General features: G+C 42.4%; 1 protein-coding gene across 1 annotated transcript; it reads right to left on the reverse strand.

Annotated features, from left to right (window-relative positions):
- Positions 1-390: 390 nt before the first annotated feature.
- SERINC3 (serine incorporator 3) lies at positions 391-25,130 on the reverse strand. Its single transcript, XM_004062198.4, has 10 exons — positions 24,896-25,130; positions 16,844-17,005; positions 15,768-15,961; positions 14,266-14,345; positions 12,859-12,996; positions 9,778-9,947; positions 7,757-7,847; positions 6,772-6,952; positions 4,022-4,249; positions 391-3,385 (listed from the first exon to the last, which is right to left on the reverse strand). The coding sequence occupies exons 1-10, from the start codon at positions 24,932-24,934 to the stop codon at positions 3,247-3,249; spliced, it is 1,422 nt and encodes a 473-aa protein (XP_004062246.1). The 5' UTR covers positions 24,935-25,130; the 3' UTR covers positions 391-3,246.
- Between the last annotated feature and the right edge of the window lie 1,350 nt (positions 25,131-26,480).

Consider the following 26,480-nt stretch of genomic DNA (forward strand, 5'->3'; position numbering starts at 1 on the left):
ACTGCTATTGCCTTTGATGAGTTCCTAGAGCATGTCCCTGATCTGAAAGCCAGGGCCCCAACCCGCATTCCCCAAGGCTAGGCAAGCCCTTTCATAGTGATGAAACATAAAGGTACTCATCTGGAATGAGACGCCACCCTGAGATCTGATGACTCAAAATACTCCCCTGCTTTAAATGATGATCCTGACCTTATTCAGAATGCTGTCTTACTCATGCTTGTATATAATTCAGCATTCACATGTATAATTCACTTGAGTCTTGATTAGACTACTGGGTTTCCTACTAAGAGGCAGACTTCACTACTTCTTAAGGTAGGACCAAGCAAAGCAGGGACACTGCCTCCCGACTTTTAAAGAGGATTTGTTACTTCAAATTAATATCAGTTATCATCACGAGAAAAAAATAAAAACTTTATTGGACTTTGTTACATTTATTTTACAGTTTAGTATTGTTTGTATTTTGAATTACATTAAGGCGGAGGATGGGGCACTGTAATGTTTTTGAAGTTTAGGACCTTTAAAGCTCTTAAGCTGACTCCGCTACTGTAAAGAAAAGCAGGGTATCTGCTTCACACTGGCAAAATAAGGGGCTACATTTCCCCATCTGACCCTCAAATCCCTTGAAACGCTATACCCTGACATAAACCACTGGTTTAAAAGACAATGACTCCAATAATTTATATCAAGTCCTGCTTCCCTACCCCACACCTCCACCCTAACTGAGCCTGTCCCCTCTGTGTTCCTCTGTCTAATTCTGTAACAGAATCTGAAATCCAGCCTCCATCAGATTCTGGCTAAATATCTCTGACCTTTGAATACTGTCTTATTTTAGCCCATAATGAGATCAGCAGCTACTGTCAGTGCTATGTCAGTGCTAAAAATGGGTTACACTTTGCAAAATAACTTTATTCTTTAACAATCTTGTACATTAGGCACCAACACTGAGGCTCAGCTGCCCGTGGTCATAAATCAAATAGTACGTACTCAACAAATAATAGCTGACAAGTTTGATAGCCAGAAAACGGCAAAGCTGGGATGCAAACCCAAGCAGTCTGACTCCCAAGCCTCTTAACCATTCTTAAGAGACCACCTACCTCCATTCTTCTTCCAACACATGTTTTTCCTGTTTGCCACCTGAATAAGCGGAACCACCATCCACCCAGCTGGTTAAACCAGAATCACTCAGAAATCTACCTCTCCTTCATATTATTCATAACTGCCAGTGTTAAAATTCTAATTGCTGGCTAGGCACGGTGGCTCATGCCAGTAATCCTAGAACTTTGGGAGGCCGCGGCGGGTGGATCATGAGGTCAGGAGATCGAGACCATCCTGGCTAACATGGTGAAACCCCGTCTCTACTAAAAATACAAAAAAAATTAGCCAGGCATGGTGGTGGGTGCCTGTAGTCCCAGCTACTTGGGAGGCTGAGGCGGGAGAATGGCGTGAACCCGGGAGGCGGAGCCTGCAGTGAGCGGAGATCGCACCACTGCACTCCAGCCTGGGTGAAAGAGCAAGACTCCGTCTCAAAAAAAAAAAATTAAAATTGAAAAAAAAAAATTCTAATTGCTAAGTAGCCCTCACCTGTCAATTTCTCCCCATCCCTACGATTCCACTTCTCTATTTCACATCTCATATGGACTGCACCTGGTCTCATCTCTCTAAATCCATTCTCTATATATCAGCCCAAGTGACTGAAGATAAAATTTGTTCATGACACTATGAATATGTTTTCAGCCACCCTCAACATAAGGTCCAAACTCTTTACTGAGGTTGATAAAGCCCTTTAAAATTCAGTCCCTGACTACATTTCCCCATTCCAGCTTTACTGAACTTTTTTTTCCCATCTTCCTGCCTTTAACATGCAGTTTTATCTATTCCAGCAATGTCGTCTCATTTTCCCATCTCTCTCTTAGCTAACTTCTAAGAGTTCTTGGCTTAAATATCATTTTCTCCAGAAAGCCTACCATTACACCAAATACCTCTCCTTTGAGTTCTCTCCAATTCCTAAACCACAGCACTAATTCACATTATAACCACCTGTCAGCTCATTTGCTCTCTTCTCTAAGCTATTAAAGTCCAAGATGGCAGAGCCTCTATCATGTTTAACACTGTACCCCAAAACCTACAGGGTCTAGTACAGAATAGACAGTAAATCTTTGTTGAAAGAACTCTTTTATTCTACCTTTTTGCACACCACCTCTCATGAAAATGTTTCTTGACAATGCCTTCCGTCTCTCATCTACCAAGTGTCTTACCTAGAGAAGATATTTAGGACTTTTGAATAAATTCAAGACTTTGCTCACTAGTCAGACCGCAATTTTTAGAAGGAATAAGAGCATCCTGACTAGAAGCTTGATAAAACCTGGCTATCCAGAAAATAAAGAATGGCTGCTAACTATAAAAGCTGTTGGAAGAAAGGGCCTTAAAATCTTAAAAGTCTTTGTATTTTAACCAAATACCTTCATAGTGCAAATATGATAAATTCACATGCATTTTACTTTTACATACTCACAACAAGATAGTAACACAGACTAAAGCTGCAGTGTTTTCCCAAGTGAATCTTCATTTTAACCAAACTCACAAAACATTTATGGAAATTAATACATCTGGCAAAGCACCAGACTTGAATCAAGCAGTATCAATGCTACAGTGTAAAAAAAGTAAATTAAAAAACTCAAGATGTAGAAGCAGTAGCCATATCAGCAACCATTCTTCTAAGGAAGGGACCCACATATACGATCCTTCCCCAAGAACTTTGATGCTACCCCGCTGAAGAGTTTAAGCACAAAACACAGTGCTTGCACCATATAAGTAAGGACTTTCATAGAGGAAAACTGTAATATAAATGCATTTTTTTTTTTTTGCTTTTAAAGGATACTGCAATATAAATATATTAAGCATGGCCTCAAATATCCAACATTTTCCTATCTTACATTTTAAACCAAAGTTAAAAGAACCTACAGGCTTTATAAAGAACTCTCTTCACAGCACAGCTGTAGTTCACTTTAAACAAAAAATGTTCCCTTTGTGCTATATCCTTAGAAGTAAACATAATATACAGATAAATGAGAAGTTTAGATTCTGCATCAAGCATTATTCAATCTCACCTTCTGATATAAACCTGGATACAGTCAAACTTGCAAAGCATTCACTTAATATTTTAGTTGAAACAAACTTAAAAGGTATATGGGTTTTCGGTGAAGGAGACCTTTGTGAGTTTCAGTGGTGTCCTTGGCACTCAGAGGTTCAGCTGAAGTCCCGACTGGTGAGGACAAGTGGAGCCACAAGGGTCCAGACGTAAAGCAGGAGGCAGACCCAGCTGGAGCTGATCTTGACCCACACAGCTGGCCACTTGCTGGTCATGCTCTGAAACTTTGCATCAGGGCTAAGAAAACAAGAGAGAGTCAGGTAGAAGAGCCTGGTCTACCTGACTTCTATCAGCCTCCTGCAGCCCCCCAGCCAAGGCCAAGAAATTCTCCAGTGAAACTTGGCTGGCACTACCCCCCAGTAGGGTTGTAGGGGACCAGAGGAAGCTGCTATTTTTAGTTCTTATGACCAAGAACTAAAGAGCTCATTGACTCTGCCTCTCAAATGACTTTTCTTCTTGCCAGCATGAAAGACCCTATCAGGGCAAAGTTCTTTAAATGTTCCTAGTTATTGGCAAAGGTCTAGATCGAGATAGCCTCCCTGAAACTTTCCTTCCTTAGTACATTATTACGTGAACCAGAATGCTCTGACATGGCCATCTCTATACACAGAAAATTAGTGAACAAAGATGGGTCAGATTGCTTTATGTCATGATTTTCTCTCTCAATTAACTCAACTCTGTAAGAGCTCCCAATGATTTGCATTGCAAAGAATTCCAATGGGTTTTAAATGCTAGAGGGGATAAAGTCAAGAGTATTTAACCCAACTTCATTATATGGGTAAGAACAAGGGTTCTGAGGTCAGGACAATGAATGAGATTTTATAGGCCATCCAAGGGTTTTATGGTCTTCCGTCTGTTTTGTCTGTCTCCTACCTGTACCAGCTGGTCAGGGTCATCATGATGTACAAGGAAGCCAAGCAGAGCATGAGGTGGAATAAGGAGTAGCTATACTGCACCCCCTCTTTCTCGTTGTCCACAGCCCGCCGAGGCTGTCCATCTTCTTCATCACTGGCACCATTGGTAGTTGTATCACCAAGGATGACGCTGTCACTCCCTGACAGGGTCAGCTTGTCTACTTGGCTATTAGTGGAAGTGCGGATGCTGGAAAGTGATCCCAAGGAAGACAAATCAGAAAGGGGCCATGACAATGAACTGCTGCCACTGGCCTGTATACAAGACACTTACTGCTGAGCTGTTCCTACTTTGGAGACTGAAAGCTTTCTGAAGATCCTGCTTAAAGTTCTGAACTGCTGCCTGTCAACATAAGACTGACGTCACTGTCATCAGTTACTACTCGATGTGATGGCTTAATTGCTTAGGAGTTTCATAAAACACACTATGCTCTCTGTGTCTGTTTCCGTGACTTCACAAGTGCCGCTTCTATGATTGGAATGTACCATGTGCCAACCTCCTTCCAACTAACTTACTCATCCTTCACTTCTCTGACTTGCTGTCATGTCCTCTGGAAGGCCTTCCCTGACATCACCCCTCACTGGCTAGGTTACAAGACACTCCTCCGACTTCCCACAGCTTCCTAGGCTTCCTTCTGCCACTGCACGTATCACTCCTGTCTTCCTTGCTATTCAAAGAATGCTTTAACAGTGACCTTAGTCTATGTAATTCTAGCACTACAGATGTTCACTAAAAGTTTGTTAAATGACTGAATAAAAATGTAAATACAAAAAAAGGACAAAAATTACATGCTCGTTTCAACAGACACAGAAAAAACATCTCACAAATCCAATACCTTTCCATGATAAAAACAGTCAAAGTAGAACTTCCTCAGGCTGACAAAAGGAACAAATAAAAAACCCAGAGCTAACATCATACTTAACAGTGAAAGACTAAAAACTTTCCCCCTGAGATCAGGAACAAGACAAGGATCCTACTCTCACCATTTCTATCCAACAATGTAGTAAAATTCTAGCCAGAGCAAACAGAAGAGATAAATGGTATCCAGACTAGAAAAGAAGTAAAACTATCTCTATCTGTAGATGACTTCATCTTGTTTATAGGAAATCCTATGGAATACATACACATGCAAACTATTAGAACCAATAAATAAGTTCACCAAAGTTGCAGGATACAAGATCAATATACAGAAATCAGGACTGGGTGTGGTGGCTCATGCCTATAATCCCAATTACTTGAGAGGCTAAGGTGGGAGGATCGCTAGAGGACAGGAGCTCGAGACTGGCCAGTGCAACACAGCAAGACTGTTCCTAAAAAGATTAAAAATTAGCTGGGCATGATGGTGTGTGCCTGTAGTTTCAGCTACTCAGGAGGCTGAGGTGGGAGGATCACTTGAAACCAGGAGCTTGAGGCTGTAGTGAGCTATGATCACACCACTGCATTCCAGCCTGGATGACAGAGCAACACTTCTCTTTAAAAAAACAAACAAAAAAACCCCACAAAAATCAATTGTATTTCTTTCTTTTTGAGATGAGGTCTCACTCTGTCACCCAGGTGGACTGTAGTAGTACAATCACAGCTCACTGCAGCCTTGACCTCCTGGGCTCAATTGGTCCTCCCACCTCCCCAAGTAGCTGGGACTACAGACTGCACCACCACACCTGGCTAATTTTTATAGAGACGGGCTCTTACTATCTTGCTCTGGCTGGTCTCAAACTCCTGGATGCAAGCGATCCTCCCACCTCAGCCTCCTAATGTGTGGGGAATACAGGCATGAGCCACCGTGCCTGGTCACCAATCATATCTCTATACACTAGCAATAAACAACCCAAAAGTTAAGCTAAGAAAACATACATTCATTTATAATACCATCGAAAAGAATAAAATACTTAGAATTGTATTTAGAATAAAACGCTTAAAAACAAAATAAGTTTAAGATTTGTATACTAATAACTAACTATAAACCACTGAAAGAAATTAAAGACCTAAATAAATGGTTTAAATAAAGAAGACTTCAGTAAGGTATCTTCATGGTCACAGACTGGAAGCCTTAATACTGCTGAGATGACAATACTCCCCAATTTGGTCTATACAGATTCAACTCAATCCCTATAAAAATCCCAACTACATATTTTTTTGCAGAAATTGACAAGCTGATCCTGAAATTCACATGGGAATGCAAAGGACCCATAACTGCCAAAACAATTTTGAAAAAGAACAAACTTGGAGGGCTCATACTTCCTAATTTCAAAACTTACTACAGGCTGGGCATGGTGGCTCACACCTGTAATCCCAGCACTTTGGGAGGCCGAGACAGGAGAATCACCTGAGGTCAGGAGTTCGAGACCAGCCTAGCCAACATGGTGAAACGCTGTCTCTACTAAAAATACAAAAATTAGCCAGGCATAGTGGCAGGTGCCTGTAATCCCAGCTACTTGGGAGCCTGAGGCAGAAGAATTGCTTGAACCCAGGAGGTGGAGATTGCAGTGAGCTGAGATCCTGCCACTGCACTCCAGCCTAGGTGACAGAGCAAGACACTGTCTCAAAAAAATATATATGTACACAGCTCTGTAACTGAAGCAAGTAAAGAACTTTTCATTAAAGAGAGTGAAGTTTTTAAATTTCTCATGCTGCTTTTTGAAAGCAAAACAGCTTCTTCACTTTATTATCAACCTCCATGAAAATCTTGTTCTAAGTACCTTTTAACTTACCTAGAATACAAAAGGCAGAGAACAAAGACAAACAGTCCAATAAAATTATCTGAATCCAGTAAAGACCCACTCTTTGATGGTGGAGTAGGGGTAGGGACCACAGCAGTTGAATTTCCAGGAGCCAGGGTTGGTGCAGTTATGCGTGTAATAAAGCTCATCAGGTTGGGGTTGCAGGAACGATCTGAAAATGAGAAAATTTGTATTATCCTTGGTTACAGCTCATCTTGTTCCAAGAAAGAACTTGAGGAGTTCCCTACATATCATTCAGTCATGATGTGAAACATGGGAATGCTTTACTTAAAAAATCTGAAACTTAGCAGTCAGTAACACATTTGGTCACAATCAATGACTTAGAATTAGGAAAAAAAAGAAAACAACAACAGAATCTGTCAAATTTCATAAACATCATTATTGATTTTATTGGTTTTGTAGTTTGACTGACAAATCTTTTTAATTCTTTAAGTGCCAAGGTTTTAAGCACAGAAGTTTATCTCTATTTTGGTTTTTACATAGTTACTTAAGAACAAAATATAAGTTATCATTGGTGGAGGGGGGGTCTGCATTATTTTCCTTTAAAAGCCCACAGAATATCCTACTGAGAAACAATCCTATAATAACTACAAAAGGAGATTTCCTACAGCTGTTTCTTCTACAGCCTGTGACATCAAACTAAAATTCAGTCACAACAAAGGGCCAAAGCCCTTGACCACGGCTCTTAACTAGTTTGACTCAGCCTAGGTTAGGTAAAGCCTAGACCATCTAAAGGACTCTGACCCTTTAGACTGTCAGTTATAAATAGCTATCAATAGATGTGGGGACTAAAATGTGAAAGGTAAATACCTACAAACCTACAGTGAACACTGTACGTTTAAGTTTTGTTTGCTTGTTTCACATTTGCTCTAGCTCTAGTTTTTGTACCACCTATGTAAAGGCTGATTTCCTACTTTCTTTTTATCAAATGAATGTGTTATTGACATTCCCTTACCAGGTTCATTGGACATGGCTGACCAGGTGAGGTACATAGTGTAGAGGGTGATGAGGGAGGACTGCAAGAGGCCGGAGCGAGGCTGGTGTTCCTATGGAATCAAAAGGAAAACAGTGGCACAGGGACTGCCAAGGGTTGACTTTCCAAAATGCAGTGCACTTCTCTGGGGTTAATTCAACTATCAGTAACTGAGAACTTTCGGGTTCTTCTTGAGAGTTGAAAGGTGACAGTAACCTTTCAGTTCAGTTAGCTCGCAAAAGAACCCAGAAAGACGAAGCAAGTACTACTGATTCTCAAGGCATTTCACAATCCTAGAAATTCCTGTGCATCACACAAGGACTTTGATTTTCCACTCCCTTGGTGTAGTGAAAAGATCTAAGATCAGCTCTGCAACTAATTAGTAGCTGGGAGAGGCCTATCACTTCTTTGAGACTTCTGTTTTCTCACTTTTAAAAGGAAAGGTGATGTCTAGATAGAATTTTCATATTTCATATCTATAACTCCATGAATTTTTTTAAACATTTTTTTTTTTTTTTTCTGAGACGGAGTCTCGCTTTTGTCACCCAGGCTGGAGTGCAGTGGTGCGATCTCAGCTCACTGCAACCTCCTCCTGGGTTCAAGTTTCTCCTTGCCTCAGCCTCCTGAGTAGCTGGGATTACAGGTGCCCGCCACCACACCCGGCTAATTTTTGTACTTTTAGTAGAGATGGGGTTTTGTCATGTTGGCCAGGCTGGTCTTGAACTCCTGACCTCAGGTGATCTGCCCGCCTTGGCCTCCCAAAGTGCTGGGATTACAGGCATGAGCCATCGCGCCCAGCTGGAGTTTTGCTCTTATTGCCCAGGCTGGAGTGCAATGGCGCGATCTCAGCTCACTGCTACCTCCGCCTCCAGGGTTCAGGCTATTCTCCTGCCCCTCAGCCTGCCAAGCAGCTGGGATTACAGGTGTGCGCCCCCACGCCTAGCTAATTTTGTATTTTTAGTAGAGATGACGTTTCACCATGTTGGTCAGGCTGGTCTTGAACTCCTGACCTCAAGTGATCCACCCGCCTTGGCCTCCCAAAGTGCTGGGATTACAGGCGTTAAGCCACCACACCCAGCCTAAACTATGGTATTTAGAACTCAAGATCATGAGTTTGGTTTTGAAATATTAAAATCAATTATTTTTCAGTTTAATTCCCCTAAAATATCTTGGCTAATGACTCATAAGAATCATTCCCAGCCACATGTGGTGGCTCACAACTGTAAAACCAGCACTTTGGGAGGCTGAGATGGGTGGATCACCTGAGGTCAGGAGTTCGAGACCAGCCTTGCCAACATGGTGAAACCCCGTCTCAACTAAAAATACAAAAATTAGCCGGGCATGGTGGCAGGCGCCTGGCCAAGGCAGGAGAATCACTTGAACCCAGGAGGTGGACGTTGTAGTCAGCTGAGATTGCACCATCGCACTCCAGCCTAGGGGACAAGAGTGAGACTTTGTCTCAAAAAAAAAAAAAAAAAGACTCATTCCCGGCCAGGCGTGGTGGCTCATGCCTGTAATCCCAGCACCCTGGGAGGCCGAGGCGGGTGGATCACGAGGTCAAGAGTTCAGCCTGGCCAAGATGGTGAAACCCTATCTCTACCAAAAATACAAAAATTGGCCAGGCCCGGTGGTGGCTGCCTGTGATCCCAGCTACTCAGGAGGCTGAGGCAGAGAATTGCTTGAACCCAGGAGGCAGAGGTTGCAGTGAGCCGAGATTGTGCCACTGCACTCCAGCCTGGTTGACAGAGCGAGACTCCATCTCAAAAAAAAAAAAAAAAAAAAAAAAAGCACTATAAATTTTCAAGTAACCTGGGTTTTTTTTTAATGATAGTGAAATTCATTTAATTATGATATAGGCATGAAATAGAATTATGAAGACCTTATAATATGGAAAAATGTTCAAGTGGATAAACTTAGACATAAATTCATAAGAAAGGGTACCTAGATTTTAAGCTTAGAATTAAAAACCTTTCACAGGAGAAAGCAGTAGTAAACAATCATACCTGAATTTTTGGGTGGATCGATATAACAGAAGCCACAACGCAAAGGATCAGGTTAATACTGATGAAGAACTTGTTTTCCGTGCAGCCATCTGGTTTGGTGTAATATGTATAGAGCAGCCCAACACAGATGATTGACAGGATATAAAAGGCGCTCGTGAAAGACAGTAAAGCTGGAGAAAGGGAAACCAATATGAATGACCACAACTATAATAAACTAATAATGAAGGCCAATTTTCTTCCACTCCATATAAAAATGAGGAGACATTATTTCACTTTTCTGGGGTAATTTACAGTAAAATTACAGAGGTCTCAAGGTTAAAGTATCAAGATTGTATTCAATTGGCTTGATGCTAAATTCCAAAATCCACCAAGCAACTGAATTCACTTCCTGAATTACCTGATTTGATTTCATGGGTTGATTACCAGACATTTGATCATTCCAGCTAGAGTTTACTGCTACCTATATGTTAATTAATGTGTATTGTGAGCTTTTCTTAGGAACCTAAATGATTCCTTTACCCTCAAAATGACCCAGTTCACAGCAAGCTCCATGCCAGGATGGTGTTAGAGGAAAACAGAATACACACACTGGTATCTTTTTATGACAGTTTTTTCCTCTGCAGCCATTGGCTATCTAAACCCATTTCCCATCACAAACAATAAGACTACATCCCTGAACTGGAAAAGTGGCTCATTTGCTATTTTTTAATATCTAAAGTAATGGTCCTTTCCATTCACACTAAAAATCAACAATTAGCTGTGTTGGCTGAACGTGGTGGCTCATGCCTGTAATCCCAGCACTTTGAGAGGCCAAGGTGGCTGGACTGCTTGAGCCTGAGTTCCAGACCAGCCCAGGCAACATGGCCAAACCCTGTCTCTACAAAAAATACAAAAATCAGCCAGGCATGGTGGCATGAGGCTGTAGCCCCAGCTACTTGGGAAGCTGAGGGAGGGGGATTGCTTGAGCCCAAGACATAGAGGCTGCAGTGAGCCGAGATGGTGCCACTGCACTCCAGCCTGGACAACAGAACAAAACCCCATCTCAAACAACAAACAAAACAATTAGCTGTGTAGCTCTGAAAATTAGAAAACATGAAACAGCACATACAGTACACTCAGACCAACTGCAAGAATGATGAGCTCAGCTAACTTGTATTCAAGTCAAAGCCCAGATGTAAGAAAACTAGTTTCTACTTATCTCAATGAATTTTGCATGTCTAAAATTAAATGATGTATATTAAGTTACTAGCACACTTCTTAATGTTTTCACATCTGAATATACAAGATTTTTCTACACTTAGTTACTGTAAAGTATGACCAATTTGCAACTCAATAAATTCTTCTAGAGTTGTATGATCCAAAATGAACTAAAGAAAATAACAGCCAGGTGTGGTGGCTCACGCCTGCAATCCTAACACTTTGGGAGGGCAAGGCAGGTGGATCGATTGAGTCCAGGAGTTCCGGCAACATGGCGAAACCTTGTCTCTACAAAAAACACAAAAATTAGCCGGTCGTGGTGGTGTAGGCGTGGTAGTGTGGGTGTGGTGGTGTGCACCTGTAGTCCCAGCTACTTGGGAGGCTGAGGTGGATAGCTTGAGCCAGGAAGGCAGAGGTTGCAGTGAGCCATGATTGTGCCACAGTACTCCAGCCTGGGTGAGAGAGTGAGACCCAATTTCAAAAAAAAAAAAAAAAAAGAAAAAAATAGATAAAAATAAAATTGTCATTACAAACAATTTAAATGACCAACACTAGGGTAAAGGTTAAATGAATTATGGTATACTCTGCTATGGAATGCCATGGAATTGAATGGAATGGAATACCATGCAGCTTACAGTAAACTCCATGCCAGGAGCTTGAATGCAGGTTAAATGAGTAAGACATACCTACACTCACTGGTAAGGAAGGATATTCATCATGTAGGAAGTGAAAAGAGCAAGTCATGGAACAATATACAGTACAATCCTGTTTACATTTAAATACAAAAGCAAGGTGAATGCATAAATACATAAAGGTTCAAAAGAGTGGCTACATCTGGAAAGGAAAATGGGTTGCAGATAGGTGGAGATTTGCATGTTTTAGTCTTTATAAAGTTCTATCATTTGTCTATGGTAAACATAGTATTTTTAAAAACATATGTAAATATTTTAAAAAACTAAATCAAATGAAAATAAAACTGCACAATTCAATAGTATGTACTGAAAGCATTTTAAAATATTCATACACTTTGACTCTTCTATTTCTGGGAATTTGTCCTAAGGAAATAATCAGAGATGTGTGCAAATGTATATTATGAAGTAGTAAGTGCTCTAACATAGCCAAAATATATTCGCAAGCTACTGTTAAATCCTATTATCACTCTAGAAATTGTAAGTGCCCCTTTCCCACCAGAAAGTTTTTCATAGCAGGTATGGGGTCCCTCTCTGAATAAGGCCATAAGGACTACTCACTCCTATCTGCCTAAAGTAGGTGGGCAGCTGTCCCATATGTTGAACCCATCTGAGTTTCCTCTCCATGGAAACAAGGTTATCAAAACCAGAACTAAGTCACTAAATATAACTGTTTTTCCTTATCTAAACACATGTAATTACATTATGACTCTCAAAATACATAAATTGGGAAAATCCAACAATTTATATTATCTGTGCTACTCTCTTGCAGTGATGCATATAATTCAGAGCCAAATTCAGGAAACTGTAGATTTTTTTTCCTTTTATTTAATGTTAATACTATTTTTAGAGACAGGGTCTTGCTCTGTCACCCAGGCTGCAGTACAGTGGCATGATGATAGCTTACTGCAGCCTTGAACTCCTGGATTCCAGAGATTCTCCTGCCTTAGCGTGCTGAGTAGCTAGGACTATAGGTATATGCCACCATGCCTGGCAAATTTTTTTTTTTCCTAATGTAAAGATGGAGTCTCAATATGCTGCCTAGACTGGTCTTGAACTCCTGGATTCAAGCCATTCTCCCACCTTGGACTTCTGTCCCTGAGGACTATAGCTGCTGGGACTATAAAGACGATTTTTATTGTACACCATGCTTAATGTAGCAGTATGGCTAACATAGGTGAGTAGAGATACCTACCAGCATACCACAACCTTGGGTTTCCTTCTTCCATTCGATTTACCCATGATTCATTCCAAGAATGAGCAAAATCTACCAGCAGCACCAGCTGAATGAGGATGAAGAGGGCGGCCCCTATCATGCCAACAACAAACCAGACTACAAGAACCAAGAGAACAAAGTTATTCTCTACCACAGAGTAACATTTCAGAAGATCCAACATACTGAACGGATTTCAATTAAAACAAGACAGAGGTGGTAAAGACATTCTGTCTCCAGCAGTACAGCAAGATTCCAAACTCAAAGGCATTCTTAAAAGCTTTCTACTGGGTTTCAGACCTTTTAAAATATGTTTTACCTTGTGCCAAGGGAAGTCTGGGACCTGAGTTCCAAATGATACTATAAGTCTTTTCTTTTAGAGGCAGGAAAATCACAGTAGAAATCTAAAGATGTCACCTGATGCCATGCTTAGGAAGTAGGTTAAGACAGAGATAGGGGAGCACAAGAGTTTTAAGTCCTTATTTTGACAGGCTCTCTGATTAGCTTTGTATTCCATCAAGTGAGAACACAAACTATTAAGATACTGCCAAAAGATTAACATATGGTTCCAGAAAATCTGAGAGGTGCAGTGAATGCCTCCTGACCTAAATCCACATATTAATAATGAGTTGCAGCTGGGCGTGGTGGCTCACACCTGTAATCCCAGCACTTCAGGAGGCTGAGGCAGGTGGATCATGAGGTCAAGAGTTCAAGACCAGCCTGGCCAAGATGGTAAAACCCCGTCTCTGCCTAAAATACAAAAATTAGCTGGGCGTGGTGGTGGGCGCCTGTAATCCCAGCTACTCGGGAGACTGACGCAGAGAACTGCTTGAATCCGGGAGATGGAGGTTGCAGTGAGCCGAGATCGTGCCACGGCACTCCAGCCTGGGAGACAGAGTGAGACTCTGTCTAAAAAATATATATATATTGAGTTGCAGGTACTAAGTCATATTAATTGGATACCATCTCGTTTACTTGTCAGTTCTACAAAAACAGTAATTAAAAGGTAGTTTTGTTTTCTTTTGTTTTTTGAGACAGAGTCTTGATCTTTCGCCCAGGCTGAAGTGCAGTGGCACGATCTTGGCACACTGCAACCTCTGCCTCCCAGGTTCAAGCAATTTTGCTGCCTCAGCCTTCTGAGTACCTGGAATCACAGGCGTGCACCACCACGCCTGGCTAATTTTTGTATTTTTAGTAGAGACAGGGCTTCACCATATTGGCCAGGTTGGTCTCAAACTCCTGACCTCAGGTGATCCGCCCGTCTTGGCTTCCCAAAGTGCTGAGCTTACAGGTGTGAGCCACTGCACCTGGCCTAAAATGTAGCTTTAACTCAATCATCTATAGAGTTTATATAGTTTAAAATTAACCCCCTCAAATGGTGAACCCTACCTGAGCTGAAATAGCCCCCAGGGATGTAGAAAGATCCAACCATGATTCCAATAAGGGCAGCAATTTTGAAGAACCAAAACCTATTAAAATATAAAAATGCATTTATGAAATGCTAAGTTTCACCCTTATACTGAGAAAAAATTCACTTCTGAAATGCAAAAATAATGGCTTAATAGCTTTTTTCCCAACATGATTGTCTGGACTATTTTCTTCATTTGACTATTCATTTAATAGGCTAATTCATTTAATATTTCACACAATTAAAGGACAACATTAGCCTAGAGGATAAATCACTCACATTTATTACCAGAGAAAACTGAAAATTTAGAGTCTCCCTACTTTTAGCACTTAAAGGTAGGCATTTTTCTAGCATTCTGGGAGTTCTAAAATAACAGTGTTAGGTACACACAGAGCCATTAACTGTAAGGTCTGGATGAAAAGTAATCACAAATATTTACAACACAGGGCACAGATACCTTGCCCACAATGACACAGCTCATCACTGGCACCTGATTGTCAGTTCATGATCTTTAATGACTGCCTTGTATGGCAGAGTGGAAAGAACCAGGCTTTGGAGCTGGACAGACCTAAGTTTCAATCTTAGCTCCAACCTCTAACTGGTTAACAGGTCTCAGGCAATTTATTAACCTCTCTGCAGTTCAGTTACTACATCTGTAAAAAGGGGATTATAATACACATCAAGTTTATAAAACACCATTCAGTCTTTGAGAATTAGAAATACGGCTGGGCACAGTGGCTCACTCCTGTAAGCCCAGCACTTCAGGAGGCAAAGGCGGGTGGACCACCTGAGGTCATGAGTTCTAGACCAGCCTGGCCAACACGGTGAAACCCCATCTCTACTAAAAATACAAAAATTAGCCAGGCATGGTGGCAGGTGCCTATAATGCCAGCTACTAGGGAGGCTGAGGCAGGAGAATCACTTAAACCCAGGAGGGGGAGGTTGCAGTGAGCCGAGATCACGCCATTACACTCCAGCCTGGGTGACAAGAGTGAAACTCCATCTCCAAAAACAAAACAAAAAAAAGGGAGAGAATTAGAAACATAGGTAAAAGGTGGTCAGGAGTCAGAAGCAATAGAATATGTAAATCAGTAGCACATATATATTCACTGACTTTTTGTACACTGTTTAAATTTATCAGGTACATGTTTATCTTTAAACAACAGAAAGAAAAAAGTGTGTGTGTACGTAGTATCTAGCATAGTGCTTCAACTATTTAACAGGTGTTGAATAAAAATCTAAGAACACGAAGCAAAGGAATTTAATAGAAGAAAATAAAAAGACAAGACCCCCATCCCCTCCATGTTACAGCAATCTAATTGAAAATGACATTAAAACAATTTCACATGCATAATAGACCAGAAATGCATCTGAGCCACTCATTTACATATTCCATTGATTTCATCAGAATGGCAATATTAACTGCTGAAGGGAAGGAAGAGCCACACCATAATGTAACCAGTTAATCATAAATCTAACATACCCATTGTGTACTGCCGCTCGGAGATCTTTACTTGTTTTTACTTTGAACATAAGCAGAGAAAAGACAAAGAAAAAGATGGCCATGGCAAAGCTGATCCGATACACAGCTTTATAACCAACCAGCACATCACAATCTTTATCTGCATTTATATCAGCCTCATGGATTTTAAATCCCCCTTCACAAAATCCAGGAATCTGGAAAAAAGCAATTTCAATGTTACGAGAATATCTACATTTAGACAGAGACTCTAACCCACTGCAGGAAAGCCTGGATTTAGAAAATTAACTACTTCAACAACTGCAAGACTGACTATGGAATTTTTCTCTTTGTCTTCCGATTCATTTACAATCTTGTTACCAAACAGTATAAATAACATGCATTTTAAAAATAAAAATGCTCTCTCAGCTGGGCATGGTGGCTCACATCTGTAATCCCAGTATTTTGGGGGACCGAGGTGGGTGGATCACGAGGTCAGGAGTTCGAGACCACCCTGGCCAGCATGGTGGAAACCCTGTCTCTACTAAAAATACAAAAAATTACCCGGGCATGGTGATGCATGCTTATAAACCCAGCTACTCGGGAGGCTGAGGCAGGAGAATTGCTTGAACCAGGGAGGCGGAGGTTGCAGTGAGCCAAGATCATGTCACTGCACTCCAGCCTGGGCAACAGAGTGAGTCTTCGTTTCAAAAAAATATGCTCTCTCTTCTTTGCCCTTTTAGGATGAAGAGGCTGTGTGCCACTTTCCTGTGAGATTTTCCAGCTACGACTGAGTCCTTCCAAAGGTGAAGAACTAGTCCAGTTTAGAGCTTCGACCTTTAACACATGAGGAAAGAAAATGTTTTGGAGCCACCTTTTAATGTTTTCTCTCAGTTGTTCGACTGGAGCCCAGATGTTCATTCTGTATTTCCGGAAAAGGACTAATGTCCTCATATTTCTGTGTTTTGACCACACCCCCATATAAGTAAAAAATCTCCAAATTACAACCAACTTGATTAACAATGAAGAAATAAAACTAGAATTTTGCAGAATATAAAAATAAAAATAACCAATACCTTAAGGGCACTGTTACTTCTTACCTTCTTCAAGTAAGTTTCCATCTCTTTTCTCTGCATGATATAGGATACGACAGTGCTCAGGAGGAGAATGAAAGCATAAATGAGGCGAGTCACTGTGGAATTCTTACTGTTAGGACAGCAACTACACAGCAAACATGAGGCACCGCTGCAGAGGCATGGAACCTGGAATGAGCACACCATGGTCACCTGAGACCGCCTTCAGTATACTCCTTTATGACACAGATGTCACAGAAGAGAAAGCGAGGCAAATCAGGCTTTATAGTTTTAACTCAGAGAATCATGGCTGGGAGGAAGTGGTTAAAAGTACGGGCTCTGGAGTAAATATTATTTCTGCCACTTTTTACCCCAGCAAGTTACATACTCTAACCCCATTTGACCATATGTAAAATGAGCTCAATAATGGAATTTTCCTCCCTCAGACTCTGCTGTATTAAATGAGCACTCAGCACTACCTAAAATGCATTAACAGTTCAATAAATGTTAATTATATTCTGAGAGCATCATTTGTTTTAAAATATGAGAAAAATATAAACCTAACTCCACTTGCTGCTTACTGCGAATCCAAGTTACCAAAGCTGATATTACAACATAAAGCAACATGCCGGGCGTGGTGGCTCACGCCTGTAATCCCAGCACTTTGGGAGGCCGAGGCGGGTGGATCACGAGGTCAGGAGATCGAGACCATCCTGGCTAACACGGTGAAACCCTGTCTCTACTAAAAATACAGAAAAAATTAGCTGGGTGTGGTGGCGGGCGCCTGTAGTCCCAGCTACTCAGGAGGCTGAGGCAGGAGAATGGCATGAACCCAGGAGGCAGAGCTCACAGTGAGCTGAGACTGCGCCACTGCACTCCAGCCTGGGCTACAGAGCGAGACTCCATCTCAAAAAAATAAAATAAAATAAAATAAAATAAAAAAATAAAGCAACACTACATGGAAACCCTCTGACAAATAATAACAGCAAGGGCCATTTAGCTCAAGAGGAACCAGGTTCCTCAGAAAGTTAAACACAGAATGACCATACGACCCAGAAAGTATATACCCGACCCCAATAGCTGTTTTGTTTGAAACAGCTATTAAAACAAAAGCTTCTACACGAATATTCACAGCACCACTATTTACAATCACCAAAATGTGGAAACAACCCACTGTCCATTAATTGATAAGTAAATATGGCCTAAGCAAAAATATGGTATATCTGGCTGGGTGCGGCAGCTCACACCTGTAATCCCAGCACTTTGGGAGGCTGAGGTGGGCAGATCACCTGAGGTCAGGAGTTCAAGACCAGCCTGGCCAACATGATGAAACCCCATCTCTACTAAAAATACAAAAATTATCCAAGTGTGGTGGCTCATGCCTGTGGCCCCAACTACTCAGGAGGCTGAGGCAAGAGAATTGCTTGAACCCGGGAGGTGGAGGTTGCATTGAGCTGAAATCATGCCACTGCACTCCAGCCTGGGCAACAGAGTGAGACTTGGTCTATCTATACAATGGCTTATTCAGACATAATAGATACATGATAGAACACAGGTGAACCCTGAAAACATCATGCAAAGTTATTTAAAAAGCCAGACATGAAAGGTCACATACTGTATTAGTGCATTTATATAATAAAATATCCAGAATAAGTGAATCTAGAGACAGAAGATTAGGGGTTGAAGGGAAGGGAAATGGGAGTGATGGTTTAATGGGTAAGGGGGTTTCCCTTTAGGGCGATGAACTAGACAGATGTGATGGCAGCAAAACATTGTGAATGTACTAAATGCCACTATACGCTTTTTTTTTTTTTTTTTTTTTTTTTTGAGACAGTCTCACTCTGTTGCCCAGGCTGGAGTGCAGTGGCACAATCTCGGCTCACGGCAACCTCCACCTCCTGAGTCCAAGCAATTCTTGTGCTTTAGCCTCCCAAGTAGCTGGGACTACAGGTGTGCAATGCCACCCCCAGCTGATTTTTTTTGTATTTTTTAGTAGAGACAGGGTTTTGTCATGTTGCCCAGGCTGGTCTTGAATTCCTGAGCTCAGGCAATCCACCCATACTGGCCACCCAAAGTGCTGGATTACAGGCGTGAGATACTGCACCCGGCCCACTAAACATTTTGAAATGGTTAATTTTATGTCAACTTTACCTCCTTTTTTTTAAAGAGTAACCTAGGGCCGGGCGTGGTGGCTCACGCCTGTAATCCCAGCACTTTGGGAGGCCAAGGCAGGTGGATCACAAGGTCAGGAGGAGTTCAAGACCAGCCTGGCCAAGATGGTGAAACCCCGTCTCTACTAAAAATACAAAAATTAGCCGGGTGCAGTGGCAGGCACCTGTAATCCCAGCTACTCAGGAGGCTGAGGCAGGAGAACCGCTTGAACCCGGGTGGCCAAGGTTGCAGTGAGCCAAGATTGTGCCACTGCACTCCAGCCTGGGCGACAGACTGAGACTCCGTCTCAAAAAAAAAGAGTAACCTAGATCTTTAGTCTGCTAAAATCTGTTAATGACCACACTACATGAAAGAAGATATAATTTTATTTCTTTTTTTCTTTTCTTTTTTTTTTTTTGAGACAGGGTCTCACTCTGTCTCCCAGGCTGGAGTGCAGTAAAGCCATCTCGGCTCACTGCAACCTCACCCTCCTGGGATCAAGCAACTCTACCTCAGCCTCCCAAGTAGCTGGGATTACAGGGATTACAGACACGTGCCACCATACTCAGCTAATTTTTGTGTAAAGACAGGGTTTCACCATGTTGGCCAGGCTGGTCTCGAACTCCTGACCTCAAGTGATCTGCCCGCCTCCGCCTCCCAAAGTGCTGGGATTACATGCATGAGCCAATGCACCCGGCCTTTGTTTTGTTTTGTTTTAAAGAGACAAGGCGTCACTCTGTTGCCCAAGCTGGAGTACAGTTGTGTGATCATAGCTCACTGCAGCATCGAACTCCTGGGCTCAAGCAATCCTCTGGCCTCAGCCTCCTGAGTACAAGCAAGCACCACCATGCCCAGCTAAGAGAGGATATAATTTGAGTCATTATGCTTGATTAGGAAACTGCTTGAAATTGCTCTGAGGGGTGACATTATCAAGTCATATTACAAGGACAGGCTAATTCAGAATTAGCAGAAGTAAACAATGGATAACTCTGGTCTTAAAATATGGTCCCAGGAATAATCTTCATTTTTTTATAGATGGTATCTTGTGTGCACTTTATGATAATTTTGTGTGGTTTGCAGCAGGGTGCTAACATTCTAAAAAAGTTCAGTTTTCTCATCTGTAAAAATGAGCATAATACCACCTACTCGAACAGGGTGATTGAGCAAAGAATGAGATGATGTCAGGAATATAAAGAACCTAGTATAATGCCTGACATATATATCAGGCTCAATATATCGTGGTAGCCATTATTATTTGTAATTGCAATAGCAATGGGAAATTGACCAGCCAGTCTCAGTCTCCAATTCTTAACTACAGTATAGGCCAAACACTGCAGAGGCATGTCCTCCACAAATTCTTATTTTGAAGTCCTAATGCCCAATTCCTCAGAATGTATCCTTACTTGGTCACTGCAGATGTAGTAAGTTAAGATGAGATTATATGGAGTAGAGTGAGCAGCTAATCCAATATAACTGTGTCCTTATAAAAAGGGGAAACTTGGACAAAGGCTTACACCACAGGGAGAATTCCACATGCCATGTGAAGGCAGAGATCTACAAGCCAAGGAACATCAAAGACTGCCAGCAAACCAAAAAAAAAAAAAAAAAAAAGCCAGGGGAGAGGCATGATACAGATTCTCTCTCACCACCCTTAGAAGGAACCAACCCTGCTGACACCTTCATCCCAGACTTCCAGCATCTAGAATTCAGAGATAAGAAATCACTGGGTTTAAGCCACTCGGTCTGTGGTACTTTGTTATAAAGCCCTGGCAAACTAATAAACTTACTTACCTATAGTTGTCTTAAGAATGTAAATATCTCGAAGGGGAGACTATCTTTACAACGTTATATCTTTTGTATCTTTACAGAGCAGGTACTCAGTAAATATCTGTGGGACAAATCTGTCCTACTATATGTTATGTCATTTTTCTATTTCAGTAAATGACAACTCTATTCTTCCTGTTGCTTGGGCCCAAAACCTGGAGTCATCCCGAATGCCTTCCCTTTTCCCAAAATCCTCATCCAATCTGTCAGTACATCAGCTCTACCCTTAAAATATATCCAAAATCTGACCATTTTCACAGTATCCTTAGCTATCACCTTTGTCCAAGCCACAACTATCATCTCTTATCTGGATTAAGCGCAGAAGTTCCCATCTCACAGCTGTAGCGACCCATTCAGAAGCTCTGAGTTGGCCGGCACAGTGGCTCACGCCTGTAATCCCAGCACTTTGGGAAGTCAAGGCAGGTAGATCATCTGAGGTCAAGAGTTCAAGACCCGCCAGGCCAACACAGTGAAATCCTGTCTCTACTAAAAATGCAAAATTAGCCTCAAAAGAAGAAGCCCTGAATTGTTATAAAGATTATTTTAAGCTTTTAAGCTGAAGGCATCTGAGCTTCAACAGACGCCGAGGAAAAAAAAAAAAGCCTTCTGGGAGCTTCTCTTATCTGACTAAAAGCAGCAACTTCTGGGAAATGAGGCTGCCATAAAGTCCCTCTCCAGGGCAGTTTTAAGATCATGAAGAAGCTGGAAAGACCTGCCATACCTGCATAAACAAGTACTACCACAAACGTATTTCCTATTTATTCTCCTAAAAACAAACTTGTCTTTCCTAAAGAAACCTATTTGTTCTTCTCATAGAAGCCTTTCTCCCAGCTTCCTTTTTCCTACTAAATTAGAAAGCCTTGGCTGGGTGCAGTGGCTCACACCTGTAATCCCAGCATTTTGGGAAGCTGAGGCGGGCAGATCACCTGAGGTTGGGAGTTCAAGACCGGCCTGACCAACATGGAGAAACCCCATCTCTACTAAAAATACAAAATTAGCCAGGCGTGGTGGCACATGCCTGTAATCCCAGCTACTTGGGAGGCTGAGGCAGGAGAATCGCTTGAACCTGGGAGGTGGAGATTGCAGTGAGCCAAGATCCCACCATTGCACTCCAGCCTGGGCAACAAGAGTGGAACTTGTTTTCTCAAAAAGGAAAAAAAAAAAAAAAGCCTCAAGTTCTAACCGCCCCCTTTGAGTTACTATTACTGAGCACTCCTGTGTGTACATGTCTTGCATGCATAAACTCTTGTTCCTCTAAATAATCTGTTTTGTCAGTTTAACTCACAAGCCCCCAGAAACAGAACCCAAAAGGCTGGAGGAAGATTCTTCCCAGCCTACACTGCTTTACCTTTACTTTTCTACCATCTATTCTCCACACAGCAACCAGAATCCACCTCGTTAAAACACAGGCCCAGATCACATCACTCCTTTTTTCAAACTCTGTAATAGATTCCCATATAACTTAAGAGTAAAAGCCGGGCCAGACGCGGTGGCTCACACCTGTAATCCAAGCACTCTAGGAAGCCGGCGGATCACGAGGTCAGGAGATTGAGACCATCCTGGCGTGAGCCACCATGCCTGGCCTTCAACTCACCAGGATTTTCTAATGTGATAGAAGATAAAAGAAAAATTGTACAGTAAACGATTATTTCATAAAACTTTGTCTCTATATGGGTGCATCAGATCACAGATCAACTATGTACAATCTTTCTTTAGGTCAAGGTCAGAATAATTAGAAAACCACTGCTCTCAAGAAAGCCCTTAAAAATGGAACACTCTTTTGATTTAGGACCAACAACCTTAAAATACATTCTGCTCCTAAGAAATAGTGGAATGAAGCCAGGCATGGTGTCACACACCTGTACTGGGAAGGCTGAGGTGGGAGGATCACTTGAATCCAGGAGTTCAAGGCTGCAGTGAGCTATGACTGAGCCACTGCACTCCAGCCTGGGTGACAGAGCAAAACTGTGTCCCCTTCCAAAAAAAAAAGAAAAATAGTAGAAAGAGCTGAAACAGAATCCTTGGTGTAATACTGTCAAATATATGTATGTTTGGTTCCCATTTCCTGGCATACAATTTCTAAAATCCTTGGAATAACCAGCGTCTTTTTGTATGCTAATGAGATGACTGGTGACTGGCAGCCCCTAGGTGGCTTCATGATGGGTGAGGGTCATAGCAGGAGGTTGGGACTTTTCAGTCTCACCCCTGACCCTCCAAGGAGGGGCTGAAGGTTAGGTCAGTAACCAAAAGCCAATGATTTAATGAATGCTGACTACATAATGAAGCCTGCATAGAAGCCCAAAAGGACAAAGTTCAGAAGAACTTTTGGCTGGGCATGGTGGCTCACACCCCAGGAGTTCGAGACCAGCCTGGCCAACATGGCGAAATCCCGTCTCTACTGAAAATACAAAAATTAGCTGGGCGTGGTGGCATACACTATAATCCCAGCTACTCCGGGAGGCTGAAACATGAGAATCCCTTGGAGGTTGAAGAGAGCCGAGATGGCGCCACTGCCCCAGACAGAGCATGGAAGCTCCAGACCCCTTCCTCTACACCTTGTCTTACATATCACTTCATCTGTATCTTTAAAAATATATTAATAGTAGCCAGAAAAAAGAAGAAAATCATGTCCTTTGCAGCAACAAAGATGCAGCTGGAGGCCACTATCCCAAGTGAATTAATACAGAAACAGAAAACCAAATACAGCATATCCTCTCTTACAAGTGGGAGCTAAACACTGGGAACACAGACACGAAGATAGCAACAATAAACACTGGAGAGTCCAAGAGTGGGGAAGGGGGGGGTGCGGATAGGGGTTGAAAAACTACCTGTTGGATACTGCGTTCACTGTTTGGGCAACGGAATCATTAGAAACCCAAACCTCACGATAACCCAAACCTCATGATACCCACGTAACAAAACTGCATATGTACCCTCTGAATCTAAAATTAAAAATACATAAATACACAAAATAAAATACTTTTATAATAAACCAGTAAACATGTTTCCTTGAGTTTTGTGACCAAATTAATCAAAGCCAAGGAGGGAAGTCACGGGAACTCTGATTTATAGGTGGCCGGTCAGAAGCACAGGTAAAACAACCTGAGGCTTGCCATTGGCACAGAAAGTGGGCACAGTCTTGTAAGACTGAGCCCTCCACTTGTGTGATTTGATGCTATCTCCAAGTAGAGAGCTTCGGAATTGACTTGTAGGGCACCAAGCTGGCATCCCCTGCAGAGCTGACTGTTTGCCTGATGTTTGGGGGAAAATCCCCACACACCACACATCAGGTGTCAAAAGTGTGTTGTGAGTACAGCAGGAGAAACTGAGTGTGCTTTTTCTACACACTTGGTCAATTACATCAGCTGGAGAATGAGGAATCAAGGAATCACGCTCCTCTGAAGTGGGTAAATGAGGGAACTCAGCATGTTCTTTTATAGGCCCTATAATTTTCTCTTTAAAATGTTTACAGTTTACAAGGTGATTAAACCTTCACTTCACTGTCACAATCGTTCTCGAAGAGAGGAATGCTGGGGTGATTATCCTCGGATAAATGACTTATAGCAGTCCCAAAATATTCAGGCCCTGGTTTCCAATTTTGAATAACAATCCACAAGGGCTTCTTTCCCTTGCACCTGAACTGCAGACAAGCCTCCGCTAAAACCCCAGCTTTGCCACATACTCTGTAGTTTTGGCAAATCCCGTGCTAGGGGATAAAAATATTACTTGAGCCACCTAGAACTAAATGATGGCACCTTAAGAGGTGCTTCGGGAGGAACCGGAGCCCCTCGCTGGGAGCTGTCATTCCTTGGTCCCTCTCCAGCTCCAGAGGAACCTAGTCAGGAAGCCTCGCAGGGTGGAGCCATCCGAATTGTAAACAATGACGGCCTAGCCTCTTCCGTTCCCCGAGGAACCCGGAGGGCGAGCCGCCTAACCTGGACCTGAGGGTATCGCGGATTTGCCTCTGGGGCCCCGGAGACCCTCTGTAGCCCAGGGCCTCCTGACATCCCGAGAGCCTCTGGAGCCAAGGCCCGTGCAGCTCTGGGCTCGAGGCCTTTCCCCGCAAACCGCAGGTCCGGCGAGGACTCGGGACCCCGAACTCACCCAGCTGGCGAGGGAGAAGACACCCAGCACAGCCCCCATGGTGACGCCAGTGATGGAGGTGGCCGGTCCTGAGGCTGCTTTCTAACACGGTGGTAACTGCCAGCTGAGGTGACTCCCCAGAAACACGACGGTTTCTCAGGCCGGAAACGCAGCCTTCCACAGACGCACGGATGCGTCACGGCGTGGCCCCGCCCACCGTCCGCGACCGGAGCGGCAGAGGGGGGCGCCTGTCATTGGCTGACGGGGAAGGCGGGGCTAAGCCATCCTGGGGTTGCAGGAACTGTGAAGGTGTCATTCCTTACATCATTTGTATTCATTGTGCAAAGATCTGGAGGTTACAGAAGTGTACAGAGAGGCACACAGTACGCTCAGAATTTATTCTCTAGTTAATAGGAGATCTGACAACATAAATGCACCGTGCCCCAATGTAATGAATACGATGAAGTAGTATGGGGGAATAGGCTTTCAATAAAGGTGTATTTAGTGCCTCCTATTGTAAGGGGAAAGTAATTTAGCTGGGCAGTAGTCTTGGAAGGCTTCTCGGAAGGATTTATTTTTTAATCTGCGAACTAAAGGATGAGTCCAAATTAACCTAGAAACGATGGAAATCGTATCCTAAAATGTGGGATGCACCCCATTTGGGAAAAATGAATGGCTCTAAGGGTGCATGAAGGACATTAAGCGATATTAAACAGCAGAGTGAGAACGTCCCATTTCAAACCAACAGGCTAGTTGTTTGAGGCCAGTATGGTATTTAACATTTTTCTAGTATTTATCTCCCTTTCTAACAGAGTAAAGCCTCATTTTCCAGATCTCTCAAACAGGCAACCATGCCTGCAGTTTTAAAATATTGTTTTGTTTTGAGGTGTGTGTTAGCAACAACCTTCTCATTTCTTCCGAGCAATGCTGGTTTCCCATTTAAGCAGTGATGTAAATATTCCTTTCAAAATACATGTCAAATTTGAGAGTTCACTTAAAGAAGAAAATGAAAACATTTTTTACTTACACATATAATAGTTTAGGTGGAATGTGGCAAACAATGATGATGTCTGGACAACAAGGTGTCACACTTCAATCTCTTCTCCTGTGGTGTGTTAATCTTCCCTGATAGATAAAACTCTCTGGAAGGGGATTCATAATTGAATTCCTTCTGGATTGTCAGCCTTTAGTCTGATAAGGGAAATTCATGAAAAGCCCCTCTCTCCATGTGCTGTTCCCCAAGCAATCATCATACCAGTGTGGCATATTTGGGGATGTTATTTCCTGGATTCCTTGAAAATGTATTCCAAATTCATCTTTTACAGAAATGGAATGAGGCTCAAAGTTTGCCCAAGGCCACGAAAAGGGCTGATGAAAGAAGAAAGAGAACTACTCACATTTAATAATTCCTACCTCTCTTTTCCCAGATCCCTCTCCTCACCACACATACACAAATACCAGCTCAAGTCAAGTTGCTTCAGGACCACTGAACTTTCCAGGTAGTCCTTAACATTCTTGCTTCTTCCTGTCTGAGTATTGCTGGTCTGGACTTAAGAGAGCTAAGACTGTGATAAATTTTACAGATCGAATTCTACCAGAAACATAC

This window comes from Gorilla gorilla, chromosome 21 (assembly GCF_029281585.2).
Source record: "Gorilla gorilla gorilla isolate KB3781 chromosome 21, NHGRI_mGorGor1-v2.1_pri, whole genome shotgun sequence".
Classification (NCBI taxonomy): Eukaryota; Metazoa; Chordata; class Mammalia; order Primates; family Hominidae; genus Gorilla; species Gorilla gorilla.